This window comes from Ambystoma mexicanum, chromosome 2p, assembly GCF_040938575.1.
Source record: "Ambystoma mexicanum isolate Mex_15411 chromosome 2p, UKY_AmexF1_1, whole genome shotgun sequence".
NCBI classification, from domain to species: Eukaryota; Metazoa; Chordata; class Amphibia; order Caudata; family Ambystomatidae; genus Ambystoma; species Ambystoma mexicanum.
The window spans coordinates 190,196,005-190,223,155 of NC_090923.1; the positions used below are offsets into that span (position 1 = coordinate 190,196,005).

Below are 27,151 nucleotides of genomic sequence, written 5' to 3' on the forward strand. Positions count from 1 at the left end.
TATCCGGTAAGAGCAGCGCCACCCCCGCATCACCCTTCTTTCTGCAGTCATCTGGATGCCCACACGCGCCTCTACTGGCGTCCCTCCTGCGTCCGCTGCGCTCGCCGGGGCCTCTGCTGCTGCACTGGCCCCCATACCACGAAAGGAGCCACCTCCCTGGGGAAACATAACTGTGGATGCTGGGGCCACAACTGGCTCACCAGTATCCCACTAACCAGACTACAAGCTGGGATAATGTAGTTAAACTGTACCCAGACACGCGATCCTCTCTCCAAGAGCACATCAGAGCAATCATTAAAATCAATCCCTTGTAACGCTCACCTGGTATCCACGGGGACGTCACTCAGCCTGTTCTGACCTCTTACGACCTCAAACCCTTCCCTAGAGGCTATTCGACTGGAGACTGGGCCTGAAACACAGGAGTGGTAGAGTTTAACTCCCTATTGTCTCTGTGTGCTTGAACCCCTTCTTCCCCGGGGTCCAACCCTTCCCTTTGATCCACAGCTCACCTTATTTTCTTAGATAGTGTGCTCTCCGTCCTGCTTTCAGCGCAGGGGCGCGTTGATTGCTGCGGGCTCGTTGCTGCCTTGTTACTTCACTGGCAAGAGTCCGACAGGTAAGTATAATGAGTCTTTTGAACCGTTCTCTAACTTTGTTCCTTTCCTTCCTTAGATGATGGCTGGCGTCCGGGGAAGGCGGCGTGCTGCTGAGATGAGTAGCGCTGAAGGTGAGTGAGAGCGCGATGTACCCCTTTCGTATTTGCATTGAACAGAGTTCTTTTTCTGTGTCTTTTAGGTGCCGCAACGTTTTCAGTGTGGATGCCGGTTATGAAGAACAAATGTGGTGGGTAAGCGTGGTATGCGGCGCCTCTAGATGTTTCCACGCTAACCTGGAGTGTCTTTTCCCTCTTGCAGATGGATGAGAAGTTCCGGAGACAGAATTCCCTCAGAGCGGCTGGGATTCAGGTAAGCGTTTGAAGCTCATACAGTATTTTAAAATAAGCGAAGATTTGCAGAATGCTTACTAATGCCTTTTTCTGTTCTTTTTCCCTTTTCCTTAGGAAGCGGCGTGCCGGGATGGGAATGACACCGCCGAAGATGCCCGCAGAACAGAAGGAGCGATGAATGATGGGCAGAAGCGCCGCAAGGTAAGGCTGTTCCTAACAGTGTTCTTGTTCTTGCAGGAGCTGAGCGAAGAAGAAAGATGCAGGCCTACTGGAGACCGATCCGAACACGGTGAGTGTCACGCTGCAGGTGCAGAAAACGCAAAGCATGTTTCTCAGCCTGGGTGTGGCTTAAATAGTCTCTGGGTATCGAAGGTGTCTCTGGGCTGAACCACACCCAAAAGACTAGACCACACATGCAGTTCTGGGAACCGAAATATGTGGGGGCATCCATCTTGTCCCCATCAATGCACTACAAGTCCAATCCCCAATGTTATCCTATGGGAGTGAGTGAGTATAGTGCGACAAGCGCCAAGTCTGACTCCAAGTGGGTCTTTGGAGGGATGGAGAGGCCCTTGAGGGCCATGTAGGTGATTGTGGCCTGGGTACAGCCTGACATCTTGGAGGGCTGGGGACATGAGGGGCAGGAATCATGACACCCCTCTATCATCATCATAGGGGATAACAAAGGTGGATAACAGGGCTAGTGGAGACAGAAGGAACCCAACAAGCTGTGGCGGGATTCAGGCGGATACCAGACCACTTGGGTTACCACACACCCTTGCATCTCACCCCAAGGCAAAGGAGAAGATACCACCCAACTGGATCCATATATGTTATGAGAGTGTCAGATACAGACACAACGCTGCGCAGAAAGGAACCAGTGTACCCATACACAACCACACCACCGCATCAGCACAACGTCCTCAACCAGGGTGAAACCTATGTGTAAGACCTATGGTGTAATAGCTACACGTTACCCCCGATGCACTCATACCTGGAAGGTGAACTATCCTGAACAACCAAGAAATAACCTCACGGTGCAGTGATACGTGGGAGGGCACAGCCCACTCTGGAAAGTGTTAGCATACCACGCTAACCAAACCCATAACTCCTGTTCAGCTCAAAATTAAAGAAATTAATACTCGACTAAACAATTGACCTCACAAGCAAGACATAGTGAAACACCCGGCCCCGCGGGGACCAATAACTGCAAAATAAAGGGATGAGAAGGGGGTAAGAACCACAATCCCAGTATATTCGGTCTCGTGGTCGCCCAGTGACCCGATCAGTACCAGCGACACCCCATACCTCGCTGCAAATAAACTCAAATTCGACCATACACTCTTGTCTGACACCCATATTAAGCTGAACACAGCGGAGGCTGCTGAGATGCCTGGAAAGAACGTAGTCAAAAACAGGAAAACCGGACCAATGGACTCCTTCACGAACTCACAACCAACCTCTGAAGTCCTGGCTCCATCATCAGAATCCTCATCCTCGACCTCAGATGATTCATGATTCGACCAGCTCCTCACCACGGTACAGAACGGATTCCTTGCAATCAACGTCAAGTTGGATGACATTGTCTCAACAATAGGCTCCCTGAAGTCCCGGGTGGACAAAGAAAGCGCCAGGATCACGGACGCTGAGAACAGGATTAGTACAAACGAGGACTCAACGCACCAAAATACGCATGATATTGCGCTCCTGAAAGGGGAAATGAATAAACTCTGTGATAAGTGTGAGGACCTAGAGTCAAGATCGAGAAGGAACAGCATACGCATTGTTGGCCTTTCAGAAATCTTTTGTAAAGGCCCTATGGAATTCCAAATTGAAACACTTTTGAAATCTCTCCTTGGTGAAGAATCATTTTCCCCGCAATTTTTAGTCGAACGTGCACACCGCACCCTTGCTCCTCCACCCAAGCCGGGGGCCCCACCCTGCACGATCATCGCCAAACTGTTGAACTACAGGGATAGAGACTCAATCCTGAAATTAGCAAGGGTAAAGGGACCCCTAAAACACGACAACATCCATATATATCCCGATTTTTCAGCGGGAGTCGAAACTCCAAGACGATCCTACGACTCCATTAAGCGCCAGCTACGACTGAGACAAGTCCCATACGCTCTGCTGTTCCCGGCTAAATTGCGCATACAGCACGGCGGCCGGGCGCACTTCTTCGAATCTCCCGCAGCAGCATTGGCATATGTGGAGGCCTCAATTCCTTTCCCTCCCGGAGAACACAAACTCGACCAAAATGGCCTGCAACGACCAGTATAGTCCTCAAAATGCCCTATAAGTGATCGCAGCTCTATCTAACTCCTAGGTTACACTCAAGTAATGGAAGTGGGGAAAGGGGTACCGCGGTTCACTTAGCTTGAATGACGCCGGATGAGATGCGCTCAAACAGGAAAGTGGCTTTGCAGCACTCAGCCCCTCCTTGGGCGAAACCACAAGTTTGTAAGAAGGGATCATCATCAAGTTGGGACCGATGATGTGGGTGGGGGTAATCGTCATGGGTCTGTTTCACTGTTTAAGAATGTTGTTACTCCCTCCGAAAGCCCCAGTTGGGCTTCAGGAGAAGAAGTTAACTGTTTGTACGAGTTTAAAATTGCAATCACGGAATCACGCGCCAATCCCCTCAGAGTCCCCTCCTCCATCTTCAGACTCGTTTGGTACCTATCACAATGGCGCAAAATGCAAAGCGGGGTTAAAACTCAAAATTCTCACATGGAATATCCGTGAACTAAATAACAGGGCGAAGGCCAGCAAAGTAGGGGCATATATCAACAGACACCGTCCACACATTGCCATGCTCCAGAAAACCCACGCTTTACGAGAAACTAACGAAAACATATGACGGCAATGGGGCAAAAATAGGCACTATACTGAATATTCGTCCCAAAATAGAGGCGTCCTTATACTAATACACCCCTCGCTGGGATTTTCCACTGAAAAAAGCAAAATAGACCCGCTGGGCAGATAAGTTGTGGTATGGGGTGAGGTGGCAGGTGAGAAAAACTCGTACTGGTTAACACCTATGGCCCGAACGTGGATGACCCTGAGTTCTATCGGTCCCACGCAAGACACATGGGTACTCTTGAGGGAAGGGGGGGGGGAGAGACTTCAACACTATCCTTGACATCTCACTAGATAGATCCTCGATTAAACAGAGGAACCTCACCAAAGCGGCCACCATTATACACCAGACCCTAGAGGAACTGGCCTTGACTGACGCATGGAGAGCGATCCTTCCAACTGATAGACATACACGTTCTACTCTTCAGTACACGACACGGAATCCAGAATAGACTATTGGTTCATCTCCTCCCCTCTAATCAACACAGTGAAATCCTCCCTCGTACACTCTCTGATCACTCCCCGGTCACAATTGAAGTATCCATGCACAACATAAAGTACCCTACACCGCGATGGAAAATGCCCCCGAATATATTAAAAGACCTGAACATTGTAGAATCGCTACATGTGGACATGGAGGAATTCTTTCAATTAAATAAAGGATCAGTGAGCCAATGGTCCACAATATGGGAAACATTCAAGGTCTGCGTGCGGGGCAACTTAATTTCTAGAACCACTGGACTCCTCAAATCCGTCAGAATAGAACTAGATAGAATGGAAGCGCATCTGAAGACACTTGAAACCACCTATACTGCAACACACGACAAACATACACTAGCTGACATCAATTCTTACCTTCAAAACTTTAACGACCTAGCAACCAAAGAACAATAATACATGGCTATGCCAGTCAGAGCCCATAGATACGGAGAGGGCAACAGAGTAGGACACCATCTGGCTCGCCTATTACAGAATACAAACAGCCACTCCCCAATCACCAGTATCCTAACAAACGAGGGAATAGCAGTACATGGAGAAGACATCAACATTGAATTCGCTGACTACTATAACACACTATATGCCAATCACGACACACGCACTCAGGAAGACATAAAGCGATACTTGAATACGATTGTCCTTCCCAAACTCTCCTTAGAAGACAATCTGATCCTTGAACAACAAATCACTAGCGAAGAGATCGCTGAGGCCATCAAATCACTAGCAGCAGGCAAGACGCTAGGACCAGATAGCCTGAGTTCTGAACTCTATAAAACATACTGCACAACACTTGCCTCGATCCTAACCCTAGTGTGGGAGGAAGCCATGAGCACTGGCTCACTCCCCAACACACTATGACGGATGCAGTCATAACGGTACTGCTGAAACCTAGACGCCCCGCACATGACTGCTCCTCCTACTGCCCTCTCTCCCCGATTAACACAGATGCTAAAATATACGCAAAAGTACTCGCTACCAGACTGTTGCCTAAAATGACCACACAAATACATCCCGACCAATGAGGCTTCATCCCAACGAGGTCCACAGCTCTAAACCTACGCAGATTATTTAGCGTCATGGCACAGATCAAGCCGGGAGTCCAGGCGGTGGCAGTATCATTCGACGCTGAAAAAGCGTTCGACTCGGTCTCATGGATATCCATGTTCGAGGTCCTTAACTAATTCGGATTTGGCGCATACTTTAAGCAATGTCTCAGGTTGCTTTACAATGCACCCACAGCTAAGGTCCTAACAAACCGCACGTTTTCCACCCACTTCACTCTACGCAGGGGCACTAGACAGGGGTGCCCATTCTCCCTCATTCTTTTCGCCCTCATGATCGAGCCGGTAGCGGCTGCGATTAGACTGGAACAAGAACTCAGGGGCATAAAGATGGCCGCCGCCTTTCAAACCATATCATTATATGCGGATGACGCATTATTATACATACGTGAACAAGAAACAAATCTGACAGTGATAGAAGACTTTACTGCACACTACAAAATCAACACAACTAATCTGAAATCTTCCCGCTGACACAGGCCACTATCTGTCCGACACACACCTATGGTTTGAGATGGGCCCCCACTCATATCAGATACCTAGGAATCCTAGTATCCAGAGACAAAACCTCTCTATATAGTGATACCTATGAATCCACACTACAGACCATCTATACCAAACGCCAAATATTGACCAAACTTCCCATATCACTTGCAGGCCGAGTCGCAGTGCTCAAAATGGTAGTGCTCCGTAAACTCCTGTATATCTTCAGCAACGTCCCAATATGGCCAGGCAAACCCTTCTTACCACCTTCGTATGGAATGGCGGAACTAACAGGCTGAAATGGGACAAACTAGTAGAACCCTATGAAACAGGGGGCTTTGCCACACCCGACTTTGAACTGTATTATCAAGTGGCACAGGCACAATATGCCAAATACTGGCAAGACTCAGCCAAAAAGGCACCACATGTCCCCATTGAGCGCCACTCGGTTCGTCCATCAGACCTAAGAGCAATAATTTTCACGAAATCTCACAGAGACGAATGTAAATTCGATCCTGCATCTTGCACAATCGCGGCATGGGCCGCAATCAGCAAACGCCTGCATATTGAAACACCCTATGACTCACAAGCCCTGTTATGGAACTTTCCAGGCATTAAACCAATGTACGACATAAGCATACAAAAGCCCTGGCTCCCGGAATACGAGTTCAAAATGAAAGCCATGTTCCCAGATGGTAAATTCGTAACACCACAGGGATTTGCTGACACAGTGGGGAGTGACCAACTTGTCACCCTGCAATACCACCGCATGAAGGCAGCATTCAAGAAACGATGGCCGACATTCCCACTAGAACCGCCTCAACACCCATGATACAAACAGATACAGGGGTATCCATACTATATAACATAATTCAAACGCACACAAAATCATCCAACAACATCAAAACCTCATGGGAAAAAAGACATTGGGGCAACAATAGGGAAAGGAACATGGTCCAGGTACTGTCTCCTTACCAAGAAAATATCGCTGGATGCAGGCCTAAGACTCATACAGTTCAAAATACTGAATAAACTCCACTATACCCCAATCAGAATGGCGAAATTCCATGAATCTGTATCCGGAAATTGCCCGAAATGTAATAACCCCTCTCTAGATGCATTCCATATGTAATGGGCCTGCCCCTTGATAGCCGAATTCTGACGTGAAGTTGCGAACATCTTAGAAGAGATAACACAAATCCCAGCGCAGCTCAAACCTCAAAAATACCTCTTCGGCGATTTAGGGAATACCCCAGAAAAAAACAGGAGACTGTTTAATGTAGCCTGTGCAGCAGCCAAGAAATGTATCCTCCAAAATTAGAAGAGTAACCATGCCCCACTCATAGAACAGTTCCTCAGAACCTTAACATATATAAACGAATGTGAGGAAACCTATATAGGAATGGTATCCCCTCCTTGTAGACCGAAAGAGATCTGGTCCCCGTTTAGAATATATCTGAGCACAACCCCATTGGACATGGAGAACTCTGATAGTGAATGAACTCCCAAAAAAACTCATCGACCTGTAACCACATTATGAGCAAAATGTTGTAAATATACGAATATGTATGTGTCGAAGTGCTCTGGGAGAGGGAAGGGGGGAAAACTTTTATTGTAAAAGATATGCGATCAGATGTCAGAGGGAAGTTGAAGCGTGTGTGATGTGATATACAAGCCAAAAATAAAGTTTAAAAAAAAGTAGTTTTGATTGTCATTTGTAGATTATCAAATGTGTTATTTCTTATTGCTTATGTTTTAATTGTATTTTCTTAATCGTTTTGTAAAAGATTCTAGTAACCATATACAATAAAAAATAAAAAAAATAAAAATGCTTTTTTGGCGTCCAGCGGCAGTAAGAGCGAGTCTGTCTGATTTCTTCCCGACTTGTCTATTAAGTGTAGGACCCTCCTGATATTATCCACTGTGCCTCTTCCCCATATGAACCCCGATTGGTCTGGATCTATTATTGCCAGCAACAGCCTTTCAAGCCTACCTGTAACAATTTTAGTGAAGATTTTTTAATCTAAGTTTAGGAGTGCTATCGGCCTGCAGGAGGCACATTGCTTGGGGTCCTTCCCCAGCTTTTGTATCAGCACCACCTGGACCTCCTTCATGGATTCTGGACAGCTCCGCCACTCCTTCATGGATGTCATTGAAAACGTTGGTTAAATCTCCCCATTCTTTGCCCTGACCATCTGACAGAACTTGCATAAATGATCGGCTGGCATGCTGCTTAAGGAGGTGAGTGACCACCCTCCCCAGTACATTGCCCTGTTCATAGTATCTATGTCTCAAACGTTGCAACATGCATTCCGTCCACTGCATCCTAAGGAGCTTCTGATGGCTCTTTGTAGTAGAAAGCATTTTGAGGTTCTGCCTAGTTGGAATCTCACTAAATCTATTGTCTGCCTCTTTTAACATTCAACAATTGCCCACCCTCCCCTGTTAGCTCCTCACTTCCCTTTTCTTTGCTTCCCTCACTGTGTTCTTCCCACCTATGATAAAACGCTCCATTGCTTCCCAAAGCTAGGTCCGTGCTAACTAAATACCAAAATAATAACAACTTAATCCCAAGAAATACTGCAAGTGACTGTTTCCTATTACTAAGGCAGAGTCTTTAGGGGAGAAGGTAGAGGACAGAGCATGTCGGTCCTAAAGAAAAAACGAATTTGTTTTATCCTATTGAACTCTGATTCATTGGCTTCCCTTATCACTAATCTCTTGAATTTGAAAATCCCTTTCCCCTGGTGATGACAACTTACAGTGACAAAGTCAAAACAAGGATATTCTTACTGGAAAAATACAAAACCAGTGCATTCTTACAATGACAGCACTGCCATTATTATGCAAAGCCAATGCTATTCTTTACTTTCAGTGGCAGTACTGCCATATATTGACACTACCACCATAAAATTCCTTCTTAGCATTGCAATATGCGCTCCAATACAAGTGTTTCCTTACACTGGTAATTCTGACATTAATATATAGGCATCAGCGGCTTGGATATATCTTCTAACATTGGCAAAGCTGTCAGTATTTGGCACAGACGTCATGGGTGTGTTCTTTTACTGGCATTATTGGTGAAACCAAACTTAAGTTGTAGCTTTTGGCCAAGTGTTGGCAAATATTGTGGGACCAGGCATCCAAAAATGCTCATATATACTATGTTATTTTTTGGACATCTTGCGTTTGTGTAGCGCCTCCTGCCATAGTTTATGGCTTCAAAGCACTTTTCCTGTCAGAGAGGCAAAGGAGGAGTATGATAGAACATTCAGTAGTCTTAGTGAAAAGCAAAGTCGGCTAGATAGTTGGGATGAAGGAGGGGGATAGATAAGATGCATAGGAAGTCATGAGAAGGAAACGTTAGAGGAGCTATGTGCACAATTGGACTGAATTTATTATGGTACTCAACCTGTGTACACCTTTATTGGATTTATTTTCATATGTTGCCTGTTCTCTTCATTTGGCCCACTGAGGTTGGAGCAGGAGCTCCCTCACCCCCGAGCTGCAGGAGCAGCCCCATGCAGTCAGAAGTACTGCTGGCACAAAGGTAAGCCTGGAGGCCACACCTTTCGATTTTAGGCACTGCCCGCAAATCGCCTGAAAAAATCGCATTTCTTTATTCAAATAATGCACCTTCCAAGCGATGCACTCAGAATCCTTTTGTAGCACCCTGTGCTTGCTGGAAAGGAAACAAAGCCTACTTCAATATAAATTTCAATTAGCATCAACACAAGGTTTTTGCTATTAAAAGATGGCCACCGCCATTCTTTCCATCTGATTTTACTTTGCAGCAGAGGGCTCAAGCCCGCCTTGTCCTCTGATTGGTCGCCCGCATCCCCTTAGCCTAACAGCGTGCACCGGCAGGCGAAGCCGGCTCGACGAAGGCAACCGACAAAGGCTGCTATCTGACTGAGCTGACCGAGCTTGATCGTGCTCGAGTGCTCCAGCCCCCTTTTCACAGCACCACACGTGCTACCCGTTCGCTACACGCTGCCTATAGCGAGCTCGCTGGAACCCTTTGAACTCTACTGCAGTCCTGCACTCAGCGCCCGACCTACCCGATCACCTCCAGTCCAGCAAGGTACCTTGCACACAAACTTTCCAACTCCACCACAATATTAAGACTGCCAACCACTATCCCCTGGTTAACGATATGTTCATGTAAATGCCAATGTTGGACAATGGTAAATTGCTTGCCACCACTATATGCCTGCCCAGCCTTTATACCACGCCACTTGCCTATCCCCCACTTGCATATTTCTGCCTGCTAAACCGTCCCATAGCATCCTTATTGATAAGATATCCCTATTGTCTGCATGGCGACGTTCGACTAACATACTTGTTATGAGCCATCCCGCGTCTGCATTACCTGCTTTCCATCTGTAATTGACTAGGCTACCTGCTAGATACGTGTACGGGCTCGCTGCTCCGGCTTCCTCACCCGTTGTGATCACTGAAATTCAAGATGCCTTCATATCACTTCTAGCCTATTGCTTCTATCGTAATTGTGATTGTGTTCCTCCAGTAGAGCCTATTACTCCACGTCAATCTTAAAGCTGCTCATGTTGTTGCCTTACCTTGTCACTATGGGTTCCCACTGCATTTCAGCCATCTGCCCCTAGCCTGACGATAGCTACCACCATGTGCACTTTTCAATCAACCTGCTTCGCCCAAAATCTGTCATATTTTATTATGCTAATGCAGCACTGCTAATGTGTGACCAGGCAAATGTGTAACTTTAAATATTGGTGCTACCATGTATACCTACATAGCTGCTTTACTTTCTAACTTAGGAGTTACTAACTGCATTTTAGCACCACCCTGCAAACTTTGTACTGTACTGCATTGCTTGGCTTGTGACAGTACCTCGCCAATTTTTATTCTGTTCTGTGGCTTATGCCTACTTGCTCTACATTACCTGTGAACCCCTAGCTGCAGCATACGCCCGCTTGCCAGTACTGACTGATTGCATACTTTTGCCATACTGACCACTGCTTTGTTTATCTACCATGTGCACGCATATCGAGTAACTGTTAATTCGCGTCTTACTCTCCCGCTACTATGCATAGCCAAAGTGCAATATACACTGCCCTTCAACTTGCACTCTGCATGTTAATCAATCGCATAGCACATCTATACTCAGCACCATCTTGCCTGAACACCCCCATATTTGCACTATCACAGAACTACAAACACATCTCCTTGTCTCCCTCTTGTGCATCACATCAACTACCTATCACGGATCCTCCTGAGCATGCACAAAATACCAGTAGCACCCGTGACAACGCATACCAACTACTCCATTTCCACTCAACCATGGACGCCCTACTGGCTAACCCCTACCTTAACACTCCAACGCTCTAGTTACAACAATTCGCCAGGAAACCCACACCTAACCAACCGTGCGCTACATCTTTGAGAAACCTCAGACTAGGGTCCAGACTATCACACATCGCCTACCATCGCTTTACCAGTACTCAGTCCTCCAAACCCTGTGACATCAAGCCGACAGCTGCCCCCACACCCCTCTGGGACTCATCCACGCTTGACCCTACCCTTGATTCACATATCTTACCGCCCATTCCCTCATCTCCGACTGTCTGTCTGCTATCCAGGAATGGTGTGCCGCCAATGACCTCTGCCTTAACGCCAGTAAGACTGAGATTCTACTCATCGGCACACCCACTCCCTCCTTTCCTGCAGCTCTCTGGCCGGCCTCCCTTGGCCCTCTTCCTGCCCCTACCTGCAAAGCTAAAAACCTCGGGGTCATCTTCGACTCCACACTTTCCTTCTCTCCTCATATTTCTGACGTCTCTAAGAAGTCACACTACCAGCTGCACCTCCTCAGAGGTATTCTTCCCTTCCTCTCCTTCCCCCAGAAGCTCACTGTCTCCCGAGCCCTGGTTCTCTCAAGGCTGGACTACTGTAACAGCCTCTATCTTAATCTGCCTGCCGCCACTCTCCGCCCTCTGCAACTTATCCAGAACAGAACTGCGAGACTTGTCCTTGGCCTCAAGCCCAGGGACCGTATCTCTCCAGGACTGAAATCTCTTCACTGGCTCCCAGTGGCTGCGAGGATTAAGTTCAAAACCCTCTGCATTGTCCACAAGGCCTTCTGGGGCCTGGGGCCACAATACCTTCAACTCTCTCTTCCTAAATATCTGCCTTCACGAGCCCTTCGCTCATCCGTCTCCAACTCCCTCATGGTCAGCCGCTTCTCGAAGCAACGAGCTGGGGGTAGATCTCTCTCCGCAGCAGGGGCCTCCCTCTGGAACAGCCTTCCTGCCTCCCTGAAACTTGAGGAGAACCATCTCCGGTTCCGGAAGCACCTCAAAACCTTCCTCTTCGCTTCTGCCTTCTCTCTCCCTCTCCCCTGCTAAACCTGCTAAACTCCCCACTGAAGTTTGCACTAAACCTGCATCTGGGCCACTCTGTGACCTCGGTCCAGGGCCCAGCCACTCTCCACTTGCACTGCCTCCCTGGCTCCCCCTGCACTGTGGGACTGTCACTGCATCCCTACAGCCCCCTTCCCAGCACTTGCTCTGCACTTACCTCGCACTTGCCACCAGCTGGCCCTTTTATTATTATTTATTATTTTATTACGCTACTTACCTTGTACTGCACTTTCCCCCCCACCTCCTCCCCCTGCACTTTCTCCTTTTCCCCTTACCTCTGCACTTGCGCTATATGAATGACACCTGGCCTAGTAGGATCGTTTGTCTGTCTTCCCCTTGTTTCCCCCCCTCCCTGCCTCGTCGCGCCTTGAAACACTTGTGTATAGGCGCGTTACAAATACCATATCATATCATATCATATCATTACACAACCCTCAACCAGTTTCAAAGCTGCACTGATCAACCCTAGGTCTCTCACTGCCCACGCCCTCGACATGGCGGATCTTATCACCACTCATGAGTTGGACCTCATAGCAGTCACCGAAACCTGGCTCCATGCGGCCTCAGGACCTTTGCTCTCCCTTGCCATCCCTGAAGGCTACTCCATCATCAAAAGCAACCGCAACACTGCTCAAACCAAAGGAGGAGGAATAGCCATTATTCACAAAACAGCTATAAACCTCCGACTCTCCAATCCTGGCCACCTCAAATCAGCAGAATCTCTCACAGCCAAGATTGCCATCTTCCCCAACCAGACTATTACCGTACACATTATTTACAGACCTCCCGGCCCTATATCTACCTTTACTGAGGAGCTCGCCCTTACGTTATCTGAAAATACAAAGACTACTTCTCAAATCATCGTACTAGGCGATTTCAATTTAGGCCTCCTCGACCCTAATAACGCGCCTGCCCATGAGGTCAACAGCTTACTACTCAATCTAGGCTTCACACAATGCATTACCGCACCCAATCACTCTAAGGGTAGAATCCTAGATTGGATTGCTGACATTAACTGCGACGTTAAGGTCAACTGCAACCTACCAAGCGCTTGGACGGACCACCACCTTATCACCTTCAGTATCCCTACCACAACTATCCATTCCACCCCTAATATTGCACCTGCCACACTCACTAGGAACAAGCGCAACATAACCTGCGCCAAACTTATCGCACTCCTCCTCCCTGCCCTCAACGATCTTGCCTCAGTATGCTCTGACCCTACTGTCTTGGTAGACTCTTACAATCAGACCATGCTAAAAGCATTAGATCTTATCGCTCCAGTCAAACTACGCAAACCCAAACCTCGGGCTCACCTTAATTCCTGGTTCACGCCTCAGTTGAGAACCCTACGTAAGGAAAAAAAGGACACTTGAAACTCGCTGGAGAAGCCACCCGACTGAATCCAATAAAAGAAGTATGGCATTAGCGACGCTAAACTATAAAGAAGCCATACTGTCTGCTAAAAAAGAGACATATAATAAACGCATTGAACTTGCCCAATCTAATACCAAGGAGCTCTTCAAAATCGTAAAGGAATTGGAATCTCCTGCTCCTCTCTGACACTTGCGCCAAAGACAGCACTTGGTGCACTAACATCCAAGAGGATCTCCTTGGCAAAATTACTATTCTCCAAACCAAAATTAATGGGAAAAAAAACTGTCTACACTCACTCATATCGCAGCTTGCTCCTCAAGTTAACCACAAACCTATTACTGCTTCTGTGCAACCATTCTGCTTCTCACCCCTCTTCACCCCTGAAGTCGAACATATCATCAACAGCCTTAAACCATCCAACTGTCAGGGAGACTCCTGCCCTGCCGCCATAATTAAGGAGGTCTCACACAACCTGGCGCCTTTCATCACCACACTCATAAACTCCTCCTTCAGAACGGGGATCGTCCCTGACAACCTCAAGGATGCCTGGGTCATTCCTCTTCTAAAAAAAACAACCTTGGACGCTACCATTCCCACTAATTATAGGCCAATCACCACTGTGCCTTTCCTCTTAAAAATTCTCGATCGAGCGGCATATCTACAAGTCCAAGATTATCTCGAAACTAACAACCTTCTGGGCCTAAGGCAATCGGGCTTCCGCCCTCGCCACGGTACAGAAACTGCGCTGCTAGATTTAAAAACGCAAATAGAAGACTTAAAAGATGAGGGAAATTTGGCTCTCTTACTCATACTAGACCTCTCCGCAGCATTTGACTTGGTCAACCATCAAATCCTCTGTCAACACCTCAAAACGGCCGCTAACTTCTCTGAGAAAGCTACAGCCTGGATTACCTCCTTCTTGGGCAACAGATCCATGAAGGTCTTCTCCCCCACCGCCACGGCAAAACCGTCCCCTGTCACATGTGGAGTCCCCCAAGGCTCATGTGTGTCCCCGACACTTTACAATGTCTTCACAAAACCCTTATTTGACATACTGGATCGCATGGGCGTCACGTACACTAATTACGCTGACAACATCCAAATTCTTATTCCCATTACAGGTGATTACAAAACCGACTCCTTAGCCATCAACGCCATTTATCAAGTTATCCAGGCCTGGATGGCGCAGCACGAATTATGCCTAAATGACGAGAAAACTGAGCTCCTCATCCTAGGCTCACCCTATAAACTCAGTAAACTCGACCCAGCATTCAAATCCTTCAATGGCAACTCCATCAAAGTAACCAAGGACACCAAGACATTAGGCATGTACCTCGACTCCACACTATCCTTAACCAGACAAACCAATGCAGTCTCCTCAGCTGCATCTTACACCTGCAAGCTCATCACTGCCTACCGCCCCTTCCGGTCACCAGCCAACTGCACTACCCTAGCCAGGACCCTGGTCCTATCCAAAATCGACTACTGCAATGCCCTCTAACCAATGCAACATCAGAAAACTCCAAACTATCCAAAATAATGCCATAAGAGCAGCCCTCAACATCCCTAGGACCTCACCCATCTCAGAACACAGGCGTAACCTCTGTTGGCTCTGTTACCCAAAGAATCTCCCTTAAAGCCCTACCACTTACACACAAAAGTATTGTGAATCAAGCCCCTAGCTACCTCGCCAATAGGTTCACAACTCATTCAGCTGCGAGAACCCTTAGAAGCACACATGCTAACTGCCTTGTCATCCCACGCTTCAACCTCCAAAAATCTACCCTACCTAACCCACTCAGAGCAGAACCCTCGTTCCATGCCTTTAAGAGTAAGGCCAAAGTCTGGTTGTCCACCCTTGACTAGGACTGACCATGACTGGAACCCTCATCTCAGTATTTTAGGCCGCTCTCGCTTTTATCTTGACCTTATATCTTGCTCAGACTGTGTACCTTGTACACACTCCTGTATGTAACTTCTACATTCTGTATATTATTTGTCAACTCAATCACTGTGACTGTAACCATGTATATCTTGTATATTTTTAAGTTAATATTGTTTATGTATCCTGCTTGTAACTAAAAAAACAATGCGCCTGGTTGCCCTCGGGCCTTGCACGCTATACAAATAAACAAAATACAAATACAATGTTACCCTAGTGTCAGAGAAACAGAGCTCACATGTTCATTGTCAAATAGTTGCAAGGTCAGATCTTGAAACACAATCATCAGTTACATGTTTACCCTACAGAAACTATCTTGCAACAGTCTGACCCACCGACCATACTGTCCTCATGTCATAATCAATATTCTCCATGATTATCTAGTAACAAAAAAACCCATAAATTAGGAAGGTCTGCCTCCAATATCATGTTCATAAAGATCGGAAGAAGAGTCTATCATTGATGCAGATGTCTCGTAATCATTATACACCCAGACAACCAGGATCGCCATATTCTCCATCATAATAATTGCTTGTAAGTTTTCTTGATTCAGGTCAGCAGCCTCTGCCAGTTCACATCACGTGACCCCAGCAGCATCTTTTGCACACACCTTTACCCAGCAGCAATATGTATGGGTACGGAAAGAAGTTCACTAGTCATAGAAAAACACCTTACATGTCAAATAATCACTCATGATTCAGTTCATGGGTAATTGCTGAAAGGGAAATGTAATTGAATGAACCGTTATGCATGCATTACAAGTGAAAATAATTATATGATCGGGTCAAAGCCTCATTTAAAACAAATCATCCCCCACACTAACTAAACCAATTTCAAATTTTATGACTTTCTATCCAAGTTTCCCACAAAAGGTGTACTGCAAAATGCTCTCTTCTACATCATTATTTTACAAAATGTTTTATGGAGAACCTTTCTGATCCAGGCTTAGTTTATTAGTCCTCCCCCACTGTGCTCGATTGCTTGCTCTCTTTAATAGGAAATATTGAAGAGCCCGCCTTTCAAAATAAATTCACCTGGCACCACTACATATTCATATTATTCTCTTGTAGGATCAAACTAGGATACTTGCATTTAATTTTCTGGTATGACACGCCTGAGCACTCATGCTCCTGAGAGCTGCAGTACGAGAAGAAACCCAGAGGCCCACTACAAATGGGCACTTATGTGTCTGATGTTTCAGCATTCTGTCTTACCTTTAGTCCCACCAGTATTATAACATGTAAACATAATTCCCTGTTCTCCTTTACCACCATGCACAAAATATCACATTAAGATGTTAAGGGGTGATGGTACCAACATTTCTTTCTGCATCACTGTAGGTGATCATAAAACCATCCTAAATGGAGCCCCCATGCTGATCAAGCATATGATAAATTATTGTACATGAAAACTAAAAACTGTGAGTCTCAAACTGTCCCTGAGATACTTTGAGAAATGCATACCACAGTATTACCTTAAACTGAACCAATTGAAAGCAGGATATGTGCTTGCTGCTGGCAAGAATGAGAAGCTTTGTCATTGACATAGACCCAATGTCATATTTTGTGGACCCTCGAAGCTTAGTGAATGCTTTTTGCATCTCCTGACTGTTGCTGCTAAAGGCAGGTGTCCTTGATGCACATTTTTCAGTATCAGAGTTGCGGTTTTCACGCATCACTCAGTTCTTAAAGAGCCTCATTGAATGTTGCTCAAAGGGAGACTTCTCTTCAATCTTTGTCTTGCTGTTTGCCTAACAATTCCTCATACTACTGCCAATATCTACTGGGGCTTTCTAAAGGTAACATTTTCTATTCAGTTAACGCCCTGAATTGCCCTGTCCAAGACAATAGAGTCTTTTTGATGTAGCATTTATCATTGTACTGATCTGTATACAGTGGCATGTCTTTGTGAGGTACCTTTATTTTGCAATTCAAAGAACTCTAATTCTGATGTTGAGCCAAGTATGTAACAGCCTGTTTTCTTGTTGATACTTTCAGTTCAAGCTCAGATATTTTACGTGACCTTGAAGAAATTAAGGATGACGGTCCGTCAAATTTGTAAGTGTATACTAATTATGTTTCTGTATTGAAATGCCCATTATGAAATTTGTTTGTCTGGACACTTCACTCTCTATAAAAGTAACGTGGTCGTACCGTTACTTGATAGAGAGCAGCTCTTGCTTTTCATATTTTGAAGATGTCCTCAGTTCTCACTGCACCTTCTTGACTGTTCTGTCTCTCAAAACTGGCTGCCATGTGCCAACACTGCATGTCTGATAATGTGCTTAACTTTTCTGCTAATTCCCCTACCATCGCCCTACAATTTATGCTGGTCTACTACTTCATTCATTCTGATTCCACAATTACTTCTGAAATCCCTTGGAGTTTTAAAAACATTTATTTTTGTTTTCAAGTGCTGTTATATATAGCCCAAAATCACAGCACAGCTGCTCAAACAGCGGATGGAGGGGTGCATAAGGGGAAGAGGTAGTTGTCAGGCAATCACAGTTTCATACAGAGCACAGAACATTCCTGATTAACATTCAAAGTAACGACAAGAGACAATGTCGAAAGCAGCAGAAAGGTCCAAGAGGATTAGTATAGAAGAGAGGTTGGAGTGATGCGCATTAGAGAGAAAGTTGGAGACATGCATGATTGCAGTCTCGATTGAGTGTTTTAAAGTAGGCATGGCATCAACAGTAAGACAGACACAAGTGACCACAGTTAAAGGCTGTTTATTGAACTTCAACAAAGGTATGATAAACACCCATCTAATCCTAAATCTATTGATGGGAGCAAGCTACGACCATCAAATAATAATAATGCAATCCTAATGGAGTCTCGTCAAAATAAAAGGGCCTGTACTAAAAAAAAAAACTATTGCTAATTCTTACCTCTAAATACGATAGTGTGGGGAAGTGTTTATGAAAAAGAAAGAAGTGATCACAAAAATGATATGTGAGGTTGTTCAGCCCTCCTTTCCCCCCATTTTCAGCACGGGACAAGGCGGTTCACTTGACCATAGCGCACACTCTGGCTTCATCAGCATGAAGACACAGTTCAACTACTAGCATCAGGGCCTTCTGTGCCCAAGTCTCTTTAATTATCAAAGTCTCTTTATTCAGAGGGCCTGATGTACCGAAACAAACAAAGTTCTTTCCTCTTACAAATACTCAATTCAGGTGACTCACTGTCCACCCTGGATCCCCTCAGCTGGGGTTAGATCCCTTTTATACAACGATCGTTACTTTGGAACCCCCTCTTCTGGGCTTAGGTCCCCTTTTCCAATGTTCAGAGAATATTCTTTCTCAGGTGACTCACGGTTCTACCCCGGGCTCAGATCCTTCCTCTTATGCAATTAGTCTCCCTCGGACCAATTTCATTTCAACTCAACTATCGAGGACTTTCGAATGTGCACAGGGTTTTGCTTGGTCCATTGCAGGACCTCTTTGATTTCCCAATTCCTTTTTACATTTGCCACCACTCAGATACCTAACAAGAGACTTTCGAAATGAGCACCCACGTGGCGCGGGACCACTCTGTATACAGTATCTATTTAGGTTTCAAATGTTCAGTCACTCCTCTGCGGTTCAATTATATTCTCCAGCATTGGATCTTTCATGGATTCACATGCTGTGAATATTCCCCGTCGTCAGGCTGGGAACCGCGGTCATTTTAACTTAGCGTTTTCCTATGGAAAACTTTGACACTTCAGTGTCCTATCAACTTTCTTTTTGGGTGCTTTAGCCACCACCAATAGGACGTAGGGTATAAATAGCCCGCCCGCCCGGCTTCCCTTCAGATTTCAACCGTCTCCAAAGTGTTGGGATCACCTCGCGCTCGTTGTGATTTCTGCATGTGCTGGTGCGTTTGCTTCTTTGCGATGTCTTCGCTACTGAAGAAATCTTTGTTCAGGCCCTGTGCGATTTGTGGGCTGAAGAAAATGTATGAGGGGGACGGGCATATGGACTGCCTCTATTGCCTTTACCCCATCACTCGGTCGATTCTTGTGAGATCTGTAGAGGGTTCTCACTGAAGACGCTTAAGTACTGCAATAAGCGGTTGGTGTGTTGGCTGAATGAGGGTACCTACCTTTCCTCGGAGGTGGGGTTGGTTCGTAGCCTAGCATCTGAGAGGCCTGTCCAAGTGGCAGCTCCTCACCGGGCAACGTCGGCTGAGCTGCCGGCGAAGAAGTCTCGGCCTGCCCCTAGGGCGGAGAAGGGTCGCCCCTCTTCGGTTAAACACCTGTCGAAGGCGGCGTCTTCGTCGAAGCATGGTCGGTCGGACCAGTCCTGAGGGTCTGGAGGTAGGCCCGAGAAGTCGGCGTCGCAGGTGAAGGCCAAGAAGGACTTGTCCTCAAAACACTCCTCCTCAGGGGACCATCACAGGTCCTCTAGTAGGGAGTCGTCTAAACATCGATCCAGTGGGACCAGGCAGGCAGGATCGCCTGAAATATCTACACTGCAGAGTGCGGTTCCAACTATGTCATCGACGACGGGAGTCCCGTCGTCGAAGGTTCCTCTGCCGGGACCTTTGCCAGTTCTGAGGTAATCGACGGTGGTGTCTTCGGCTCTGGCGACGACGGGAGATAAAGGCCCAATGTTCTCGTCGTCGAGGATGGATACAGACAGCCTACCAACGAGTGAGGCGTGGCAGGCCTCTGCTTTTGAGTCGCTTCTGCCCGACATTCTCCTGCATCAGGAAAGTGCATCGGAGGTGTAAGATGAACGGGATCCGATGGTGGGGCCGTCAACCCTGGGCCTGCAGCGTGTTGGTCCGTCGTCATCGATAGGTGTGGGGGCTGGTCCGTCCAGTTACCCGCTGGTGAACCCACAAGTGATGTTGTCGCTCCAGGTTTTGTCCACATTGCCATCCTTGTTGGGACAGCTGGATTCCAGGTTGCCTCCTCCGAAGACTGCTCTAGTGGGGCCTATCGTTGACGCTGCAGGTGTTTCTCTGCGTTCGACGGCTGTGGCTGAGTTGCCGGCGCCTCTGCCGGTGAGCGAAGATCGGCCACGCTCCCATCCTGAAGAGGGTGAGCTGCTGGACTCTGAATCGGACAGTGTGCCTAGGGAGACCATGTCTACTGGCTCTTCGTCACCGTCGAGGTATCTGGCTTGGGATTCGGACATTGAAGTGGAACTGCCTCGTAGTCCGGCACAACCATCTCTGCCCGACGATGTTGGGGCGTTCATGCCATGATGGCGAAGGCATGTGTGGCGTTTGGGTTGGCTCCTGAAGAGCAGCGGAAGGAGTGTTTCCTGTTTGACCACATGGGCAAGAGGCGGAAAGCTGTGTTCGCTGTGCCTATTCTGGACCACATTTGGCAGGAGGGCCTGCGCACGATGCAACATCCCTTCTCTTACCCGGCTGTCAAAGGGAGGGTAGAGAAGTTTAAGGCCACAGACTCAACACCAAAGTGTTTATTGTCGCAGCATACGCCTGAGTCGGTGGTATCGGTGGTGGCTTGCCGTAAAGCCAGGAGTCAGCACAATTGTATTACCCCTCCTGATAGTGACGCCAGGAGACAGGATGCCTTCGGTAAAAAGGTTTTGACTGTTGGGGCGATGACGGTGAAAGCGGCCAATTCGTTGGCGATCATGGCTCACTACGATCGTGAGATGTGGCATCGGCTAGCGCCTCTGTTGGAACATCTGCCTGACGAACACCGCAAAGCTGCCATGCTGTTGGTGCACGAAGGAGAGGAGGCGTCCAGTCATAGTATTAACATTGCCGTGGACTTGGCAGAATCTGGTTTTAAACAGATTAACAACGGCGGTGTGCTGCGTCGACAAGCCTGGCTTAAGTGCACAGACTTTTGCCCGCAGGTGCATTATAAGGTGTTGGACATGCCCAGAGATGGAGAGCAGTTGTTTGGTGAGAAAATTGATGAGGCCCTCAAGGGTATGAAGGAGGACTCTGAGACTGCCAAATCATTGGGTGCCTTGCAGGGTGTGCGTTCGTTTCGCCCATTTCGTCCCTTCCGTGGGGCGTCGGGAAATGCCCGGTTTACCACCTCCAGAGACTGGGGTTACAGCAGGTCTGGTTACTCCTCCCAGGGGTATAGGAGGTTGGCGCAGTCGACGCAGAGGAGTCGGGACTTTCAGGCCTCCAGGTAAAGAGGTGGGCAGGCCTCTTCCTTCAAGGGAAGACAGGCTAAGCCACAGAAATGACTCATCAGGCATGTCTGCTGGGGGGCAGGGTAGCACTGCACGTGGACGAGTGGTGCAAGATTACGTCAGACCGTTGGGTGTTGGACACGATCCGTCTGGGCCACTCTCTGGAGTTCCAGTGTTCCCCGGTCCCCATTCCTCCAGTGTATACCGTGCAACCTCACCTTCACATCCTACGGCAGGAGGTGTTACTTATGCTATAGAAGGGGCTATAGAATTGGTACCTGTGGCCGAGAAGGGCCAAGGGGTTTATTCCCGTTACTTTGTGTTGAAGAAACCCAATGGCAAGTGGTGACCCATTCTGGATCTTCGGGCGTTGAACAAGACTCTGCAACACCTGAAGTTCAAGATTCTCATGCTTCAGGAAGTCATTCGGTCAGTACAGCCAGACGAGTTTCTGACCTTGTTGGATTTACAGGACGCATATTTCCACATTCCTATGCATCGACGGCACCGCAAGTTTCTGCAGTTTGCCGTGGGAGAAGAGCATTACCAGTTTCGAGTGCTCCCATTCTTTTTAAAGTCGTCCCCAGGACGTTTACAAAATGTTTGGCGGCGGTGGCGGCGTGGTACGACGGGAGGGTCATATATCTACTCATACCTGGACGACTGGCTGGTACACGGTTCATCGGCGAAGGAGGTGCAGGAAAGTCTCGGCGCTACCATGCAGCTCTTGCAACGGCTAGGCTTCACCGTGAACTTCAAAAAGTCCTTTCTGTCGCCTTCGAAGGACTTGGTTTTTCTGGCTGCAGAGTTTTGAACTCCGCTAGGTCTGGTGAGGCCCTCGGGCGAGAGGGTTCTGAAGCTCCAGCAAAAGGCGGCAGAGTGGAAGATCGGTGCAAGGCTGTCGGTCCGGACCTACATATCCCTGCTGGGGGCCATGGCGTCCTGCATTCCGCTGGTGAAGAACTGTCGTCTCTTCATGAGGCCGGTACAGGAGTTCCTCGCCGATCGATGGGCTCAGAATCGCGGGTCATGGTCCGACAAAGTGGTGATCAACAGCGGTCTGGTGGAAGCTCTTCGATGGTGGCAGTGCTCGGGCAATCTGGTTCGGGGCATGCCGTTGCTGGAACCGGAGTCCCACTTTACAATTGTGACGGATATCTCTCAGACAGGATGGAGGGCGCATCTCGAGGGCTCGCAAGTCCATGGCCTGTGGTCTCTGGTGGAGTCGCGGTTCCACATCCATGTGCTCGAGTTGAGAGCAGTGCATTGGGCTCTGAAATTGTTTCTGCTGCGTATACGCGGTTCGGTTGTGAGGGTGTTGACGGACAATACCACCACAATGTTTTATCTCAGGAAACGGGGGGGCACGCATTCCAGGGTGCTGTCGAAAGAAGCCCAAGAACTTTGGTATTGGGCTCTGTTGCATGATATTGGCATTGTGTCGTTTCATCTGCCGGGAGTGCTGAATTTGCAAGCAGACGTACTCAGCAGGGAGCTAGGCAAGCTTCACAAGTGGCAACTGAAGGAGCAACAGGTGCCCATGATCTTCCGGAATTGGGGCCATCCTTCATTGGATCTCTTTGCAACGAGGGAGAACAAGCAGTGCAAGGAGTTTGCCAGCGGGTGGGCTCATCCCGAGTCTCTAGGGGATGCGTTCTCGTTTCCGTGGACCGACCGGCTCACTTATGCATTTCCTCAGTTTCCGCTCATTCGACGGACCCTCCAGTGGATTCGGAGATACCCATGCCATGTGATCCTGGTGGCTCCGTACTGGGTCAGGCAACTGTGGTTCTCGGATCTCCTTCATCTGTCCGTGGCGGAGCCAATTCGATTGCCAGTTATGCCGGACCTTCTGTCTCAGGGCAACGGCGCTGTCTGTCACCACGATCCGGGGTGTCTCAGCTGACGGTTTGGCCTGCTAAAGCTTTCTAGTGACTGTTGGCACATTTTGGAGGCAGCAGGAGCTCTGTCCATGAATGTCTCCTATGTGTGCAAATGGAAAAGATTTTGTGTGGTGTGTAAGGGCCAACCTGGGATGGACCCTTTGAACATTTCCCGGAGCAACTTCTGCCATACGTGTTGCAGTTGGCAGAAAGGGTTTGGCGTTCTCCTCCATCAAGGTACACTTGGCAGCAATTTCTCGATTCACTCGGAAGCGCCATGCGGCTCCTCTGTTTAGTGATCGTCTCATCAAGGATTTTTTGAAGGGGTTGTTTCGGACCTTTCCTCCAGTCAAAAAGTTTCCACCAGTGTCAAGCCTTAATGTGGTTCTGTCAGGTCTGATGAGGCCTCCGTTTGAACCAATGTCGTCGGCGCCTTTGCAGTTTTTGTCTGGGAAGGTGGCTTTTCTGGTGGCCATCTTCGGCTAGAAGGATGTCTGAGTTGCAAGCTTTGGTTGTGGAACCGCCATACTTGAGGTCCTTAAAGGACAATGTGGTGCTGGCTACTAATCTGCACTTTATCCCAAAAGTGGCAACAACATTTCACAAACTCTCTTCTGTTGTGTTGCCCTTGTTCTTTGCCTCAGCCTCCACGCCTGCAGAATGGGCTTTGCATTCGCTGGATGTGAAGAGGGCATTGAAATTTTATTTGAATCGTACTCAGGAGTTCAGACTTTCTAAACAGCTGTTTGTGACTTATGGACCGTCTGTCAAAGGACAGGCCATCTCCAAGCAAGGACTTTCTCGTTGGGTGTCGTCTGCTATCTCATTCTGCCACTCTAAAACTGGGAAGCCTTTGGAGAGGAATCCGAGAACACACCCGACGAGGGCTACAGATTCGTCGTTGGCATTGTTGTCGGGGATTCCGCCAGTGGACATTTGCCAGGCAGCCTCCTGGGCGGTGCTGCATACCTTTACTCGACATTACTGTCTGCAGAAACAGCACGGGCGGTCCTGCAACGCCTGTTTCAATAAGGTAAGCCCTGCAGCTTCGGGGTATTTGTTTGAACTTGATCACTGGATGGTTTTTGTTTGTCTCATGTATGTGATTTTGTTTCTATATTGGTTTGCCTTTGCACTCTGCCATACATGATGGATACTGCTGTGTAATTCACAGCATGTGAATCCATGAAAGATCCAATGGTGGAGCAGCGAGTAATTTCTTACCTGTAACTCCATTTCTCCAGCGTTGGTATCTTTCATGGATTCACATGCGCCCTTCGGCCTCCCCTGCATGCAAACTTGGTTCAGGTTGCCTCTACTTTGGAGGTTAAAATCTGAAGGGAAGCCGCGGGGGTGGGGCTATTTATACCCTATTAGTCCTATTGGTGGTGGCTAAAGCGCCCAAAAAAAACATTGATAGGACACTGAAGTGTCGAAGTGTTTCATAGGAAAACGCTACATTAAAATAACCCAGGTTCCCAGCCTGACGACAGGGAATATTCACGCATGTGAATCCATGAAAGATACCAATGCTGGAGAAATGGAGTTACAGGAAAGAAACTACTCCCTTTGCGTCTCTTGTTACATACGCCTCACACAGTGTTCTCTTCAGATTTCTCCTTACACTGTTGTTGCTTTTAACCTTGGTTATAACCCAGACCAGTCTGGTATCAGTCTCCCCGAATCACTGGCTCTGCTGATTTTACTGGCACTGCTTTGTTGTAGGAGCCAAGGACAGTACCACAGCGGCACACGCTCCTCCCTGCCTTGGCTTTCGAGCAAAAGAGCCCCGGGTGCCCCCAACACACAATGCAGGTGGCTTCAGCTTTACTTCCAGGCCTCAGATTTCTTATTTTTGAAAGCTCATGCAAGTAACAGGTTTTCTCTGAAAAGGTCAAGGGCACTTCCCTCCTTGCATCCTCTCAGGTCTTGCCGTCTTTCCCCTCATATTAAACTGCCATCTTGGAACTGCTGCTTCCTTGTATGTTTTGCCTTGCTCAGAGTGCGCTTTCGTGCTCTGCCTTTTATTCGTGTGGGGAAGTGTGGTGGAAGTCAGGTGAGTGCAATGATCAGTAATTGCCTGACTCTGCCTGACCATTGTTTTGGGATATGTTAGGTATACAGCTCGGGTGTTAGTCTGTTTTCTCTCAGTGACATGTCGGGAAAGGGGGGGTGGTTGAATTCCTAAGTATCCCACCTGGTAGGGTGGGGAAAAGGTATTACAGGGAAGGGAATACTGTGTCTCACCATCCGGTGTCTCACTCCCTGAAGACCCCCCATCCAGGTGATGCTCTCGCACTGGTCCATCCCCAGGAACTGGATCCAAAAGCGATGGCTGTGTCCTGGCCACCTGGATGAGATTTCCCCGGGGACTAGTGGGTGAGACACATTCAGATTTCTCACAGTGTTAACTAAAAAGCCAGATTGAATCAGAGCTCCAAGGCCATTATCCTTAAGGTTCTTAGTGATTCAGTCAAAGACCACTCACTCAAAGACTTTTGAATAATGGGGAAGGAAGGAAACTGGGTGATAGTTTGCTGAGATGTTTGGCCCAGCAAAGGGTTTCTTCAATATCCGTAAAACAGTTTAGTTTCAGATTTGAAGGAGGCAAGGAAGAGTCCAGGGAGGTAGAGTCTAAAGAGCTGTAAGAAACCTGAGGGTGTTCTCCCAGGTAAGCCCAGAGAGTCCTCTATTCAGGTGGCATGGGGAAGGCCATCACCTTTGAATCCTAACCATGGCAGTGGACAAGCGAGGGTGGGTCACCTGAGTAGGGGAGTCTGGGTTCACAAATCTGGGAGACCCTCAGGTGAGATGCAGCACTCTATTAGGATGACAGAGGGTAAGAAAGACATCCCCTAAGCCTTCATAGGATATTCGGGTCTATCTCTCTTAAATAAGGAAGAAAAGTGCAATCATAGTAGAAAGACAAGGGTGGGGAAGCAGGGGAAGCAGAAGGAAAGAAATATGTTTGGCTATAACATCAACGGGTCCTTCCCCAACTCAAGTCAAAGGACTTCTTATCCATATCCGTTCAACCATTCAAAATCGGCAGTAAAGAAGGATAATATGAGGAAAAGGGAATTGTCCCGGTTATATAAAAATCAAACTGGTTGTTCCCCTTCTCTCCAATTTCAACTCCCTTATTTCCCATCACCCTGCAAGAACCCTCACTGGTCTCGTCCCATTTCCCCCACCCTATTTTTAATAAGCACTGGGACAAAGAAGAGGTGATCAAGAGCAATGAGGATTACCCATAGAAACACACAGGACTACAAAGGGAGGCCTCTCATCTAACACCTTTGAATTGTCCCTCTATTAGAGTCAGGCAAGGTCAAGCACTGTTCCCCAACTGTGCGCACCTGACTCCACTGAGGACTATAAAAGCTGTAGTTCTGCGCAAGTTAATGAACTGGCTGGAGATGCAGTCTGGAGCCCAGGAGCCAAGCATCAGAAGGAAGCAGTGAGGAAGATGGGGAGAACCTAGTAAAGAACAGTGTGCCGCGACGCTGACCCGATATGCTAAAGAGGGGGTGCAGCGTGGCTAAGGATCCATGTCTCCAAGGAGCCGGAGCGAGGTTCTCGA

At 47.7% G+C, this 27,151-nt stretch overlaps 1 protein-coding gene across 3 annotated transcripts in view; it reads left to right on the forward strand.

Annotated features, from left to right (window-relative positions):
- RAD18 (RAD18 E3 ubiquitin protein ligase) overlaps positions 1-27,151 on the forward strand; it is a 1,168,890-nt gene that overhangs the window by 967,265 nt on the left and 174,474 nt on the right. For all 3 annotated transcript variants that reach the window (XM_069643474.1, XM_069643473.1, XM_069643475.1), the window contains one exon: positions 17,565-17,624. In XM_069643474.1, the coding sequence (XP_069499575.1) occupies positions 17,565-17,624 (60 nt within the window). The remainder of the gene's footprint in view (positions 1-17,564; positions 17,625-27,151) is intronic.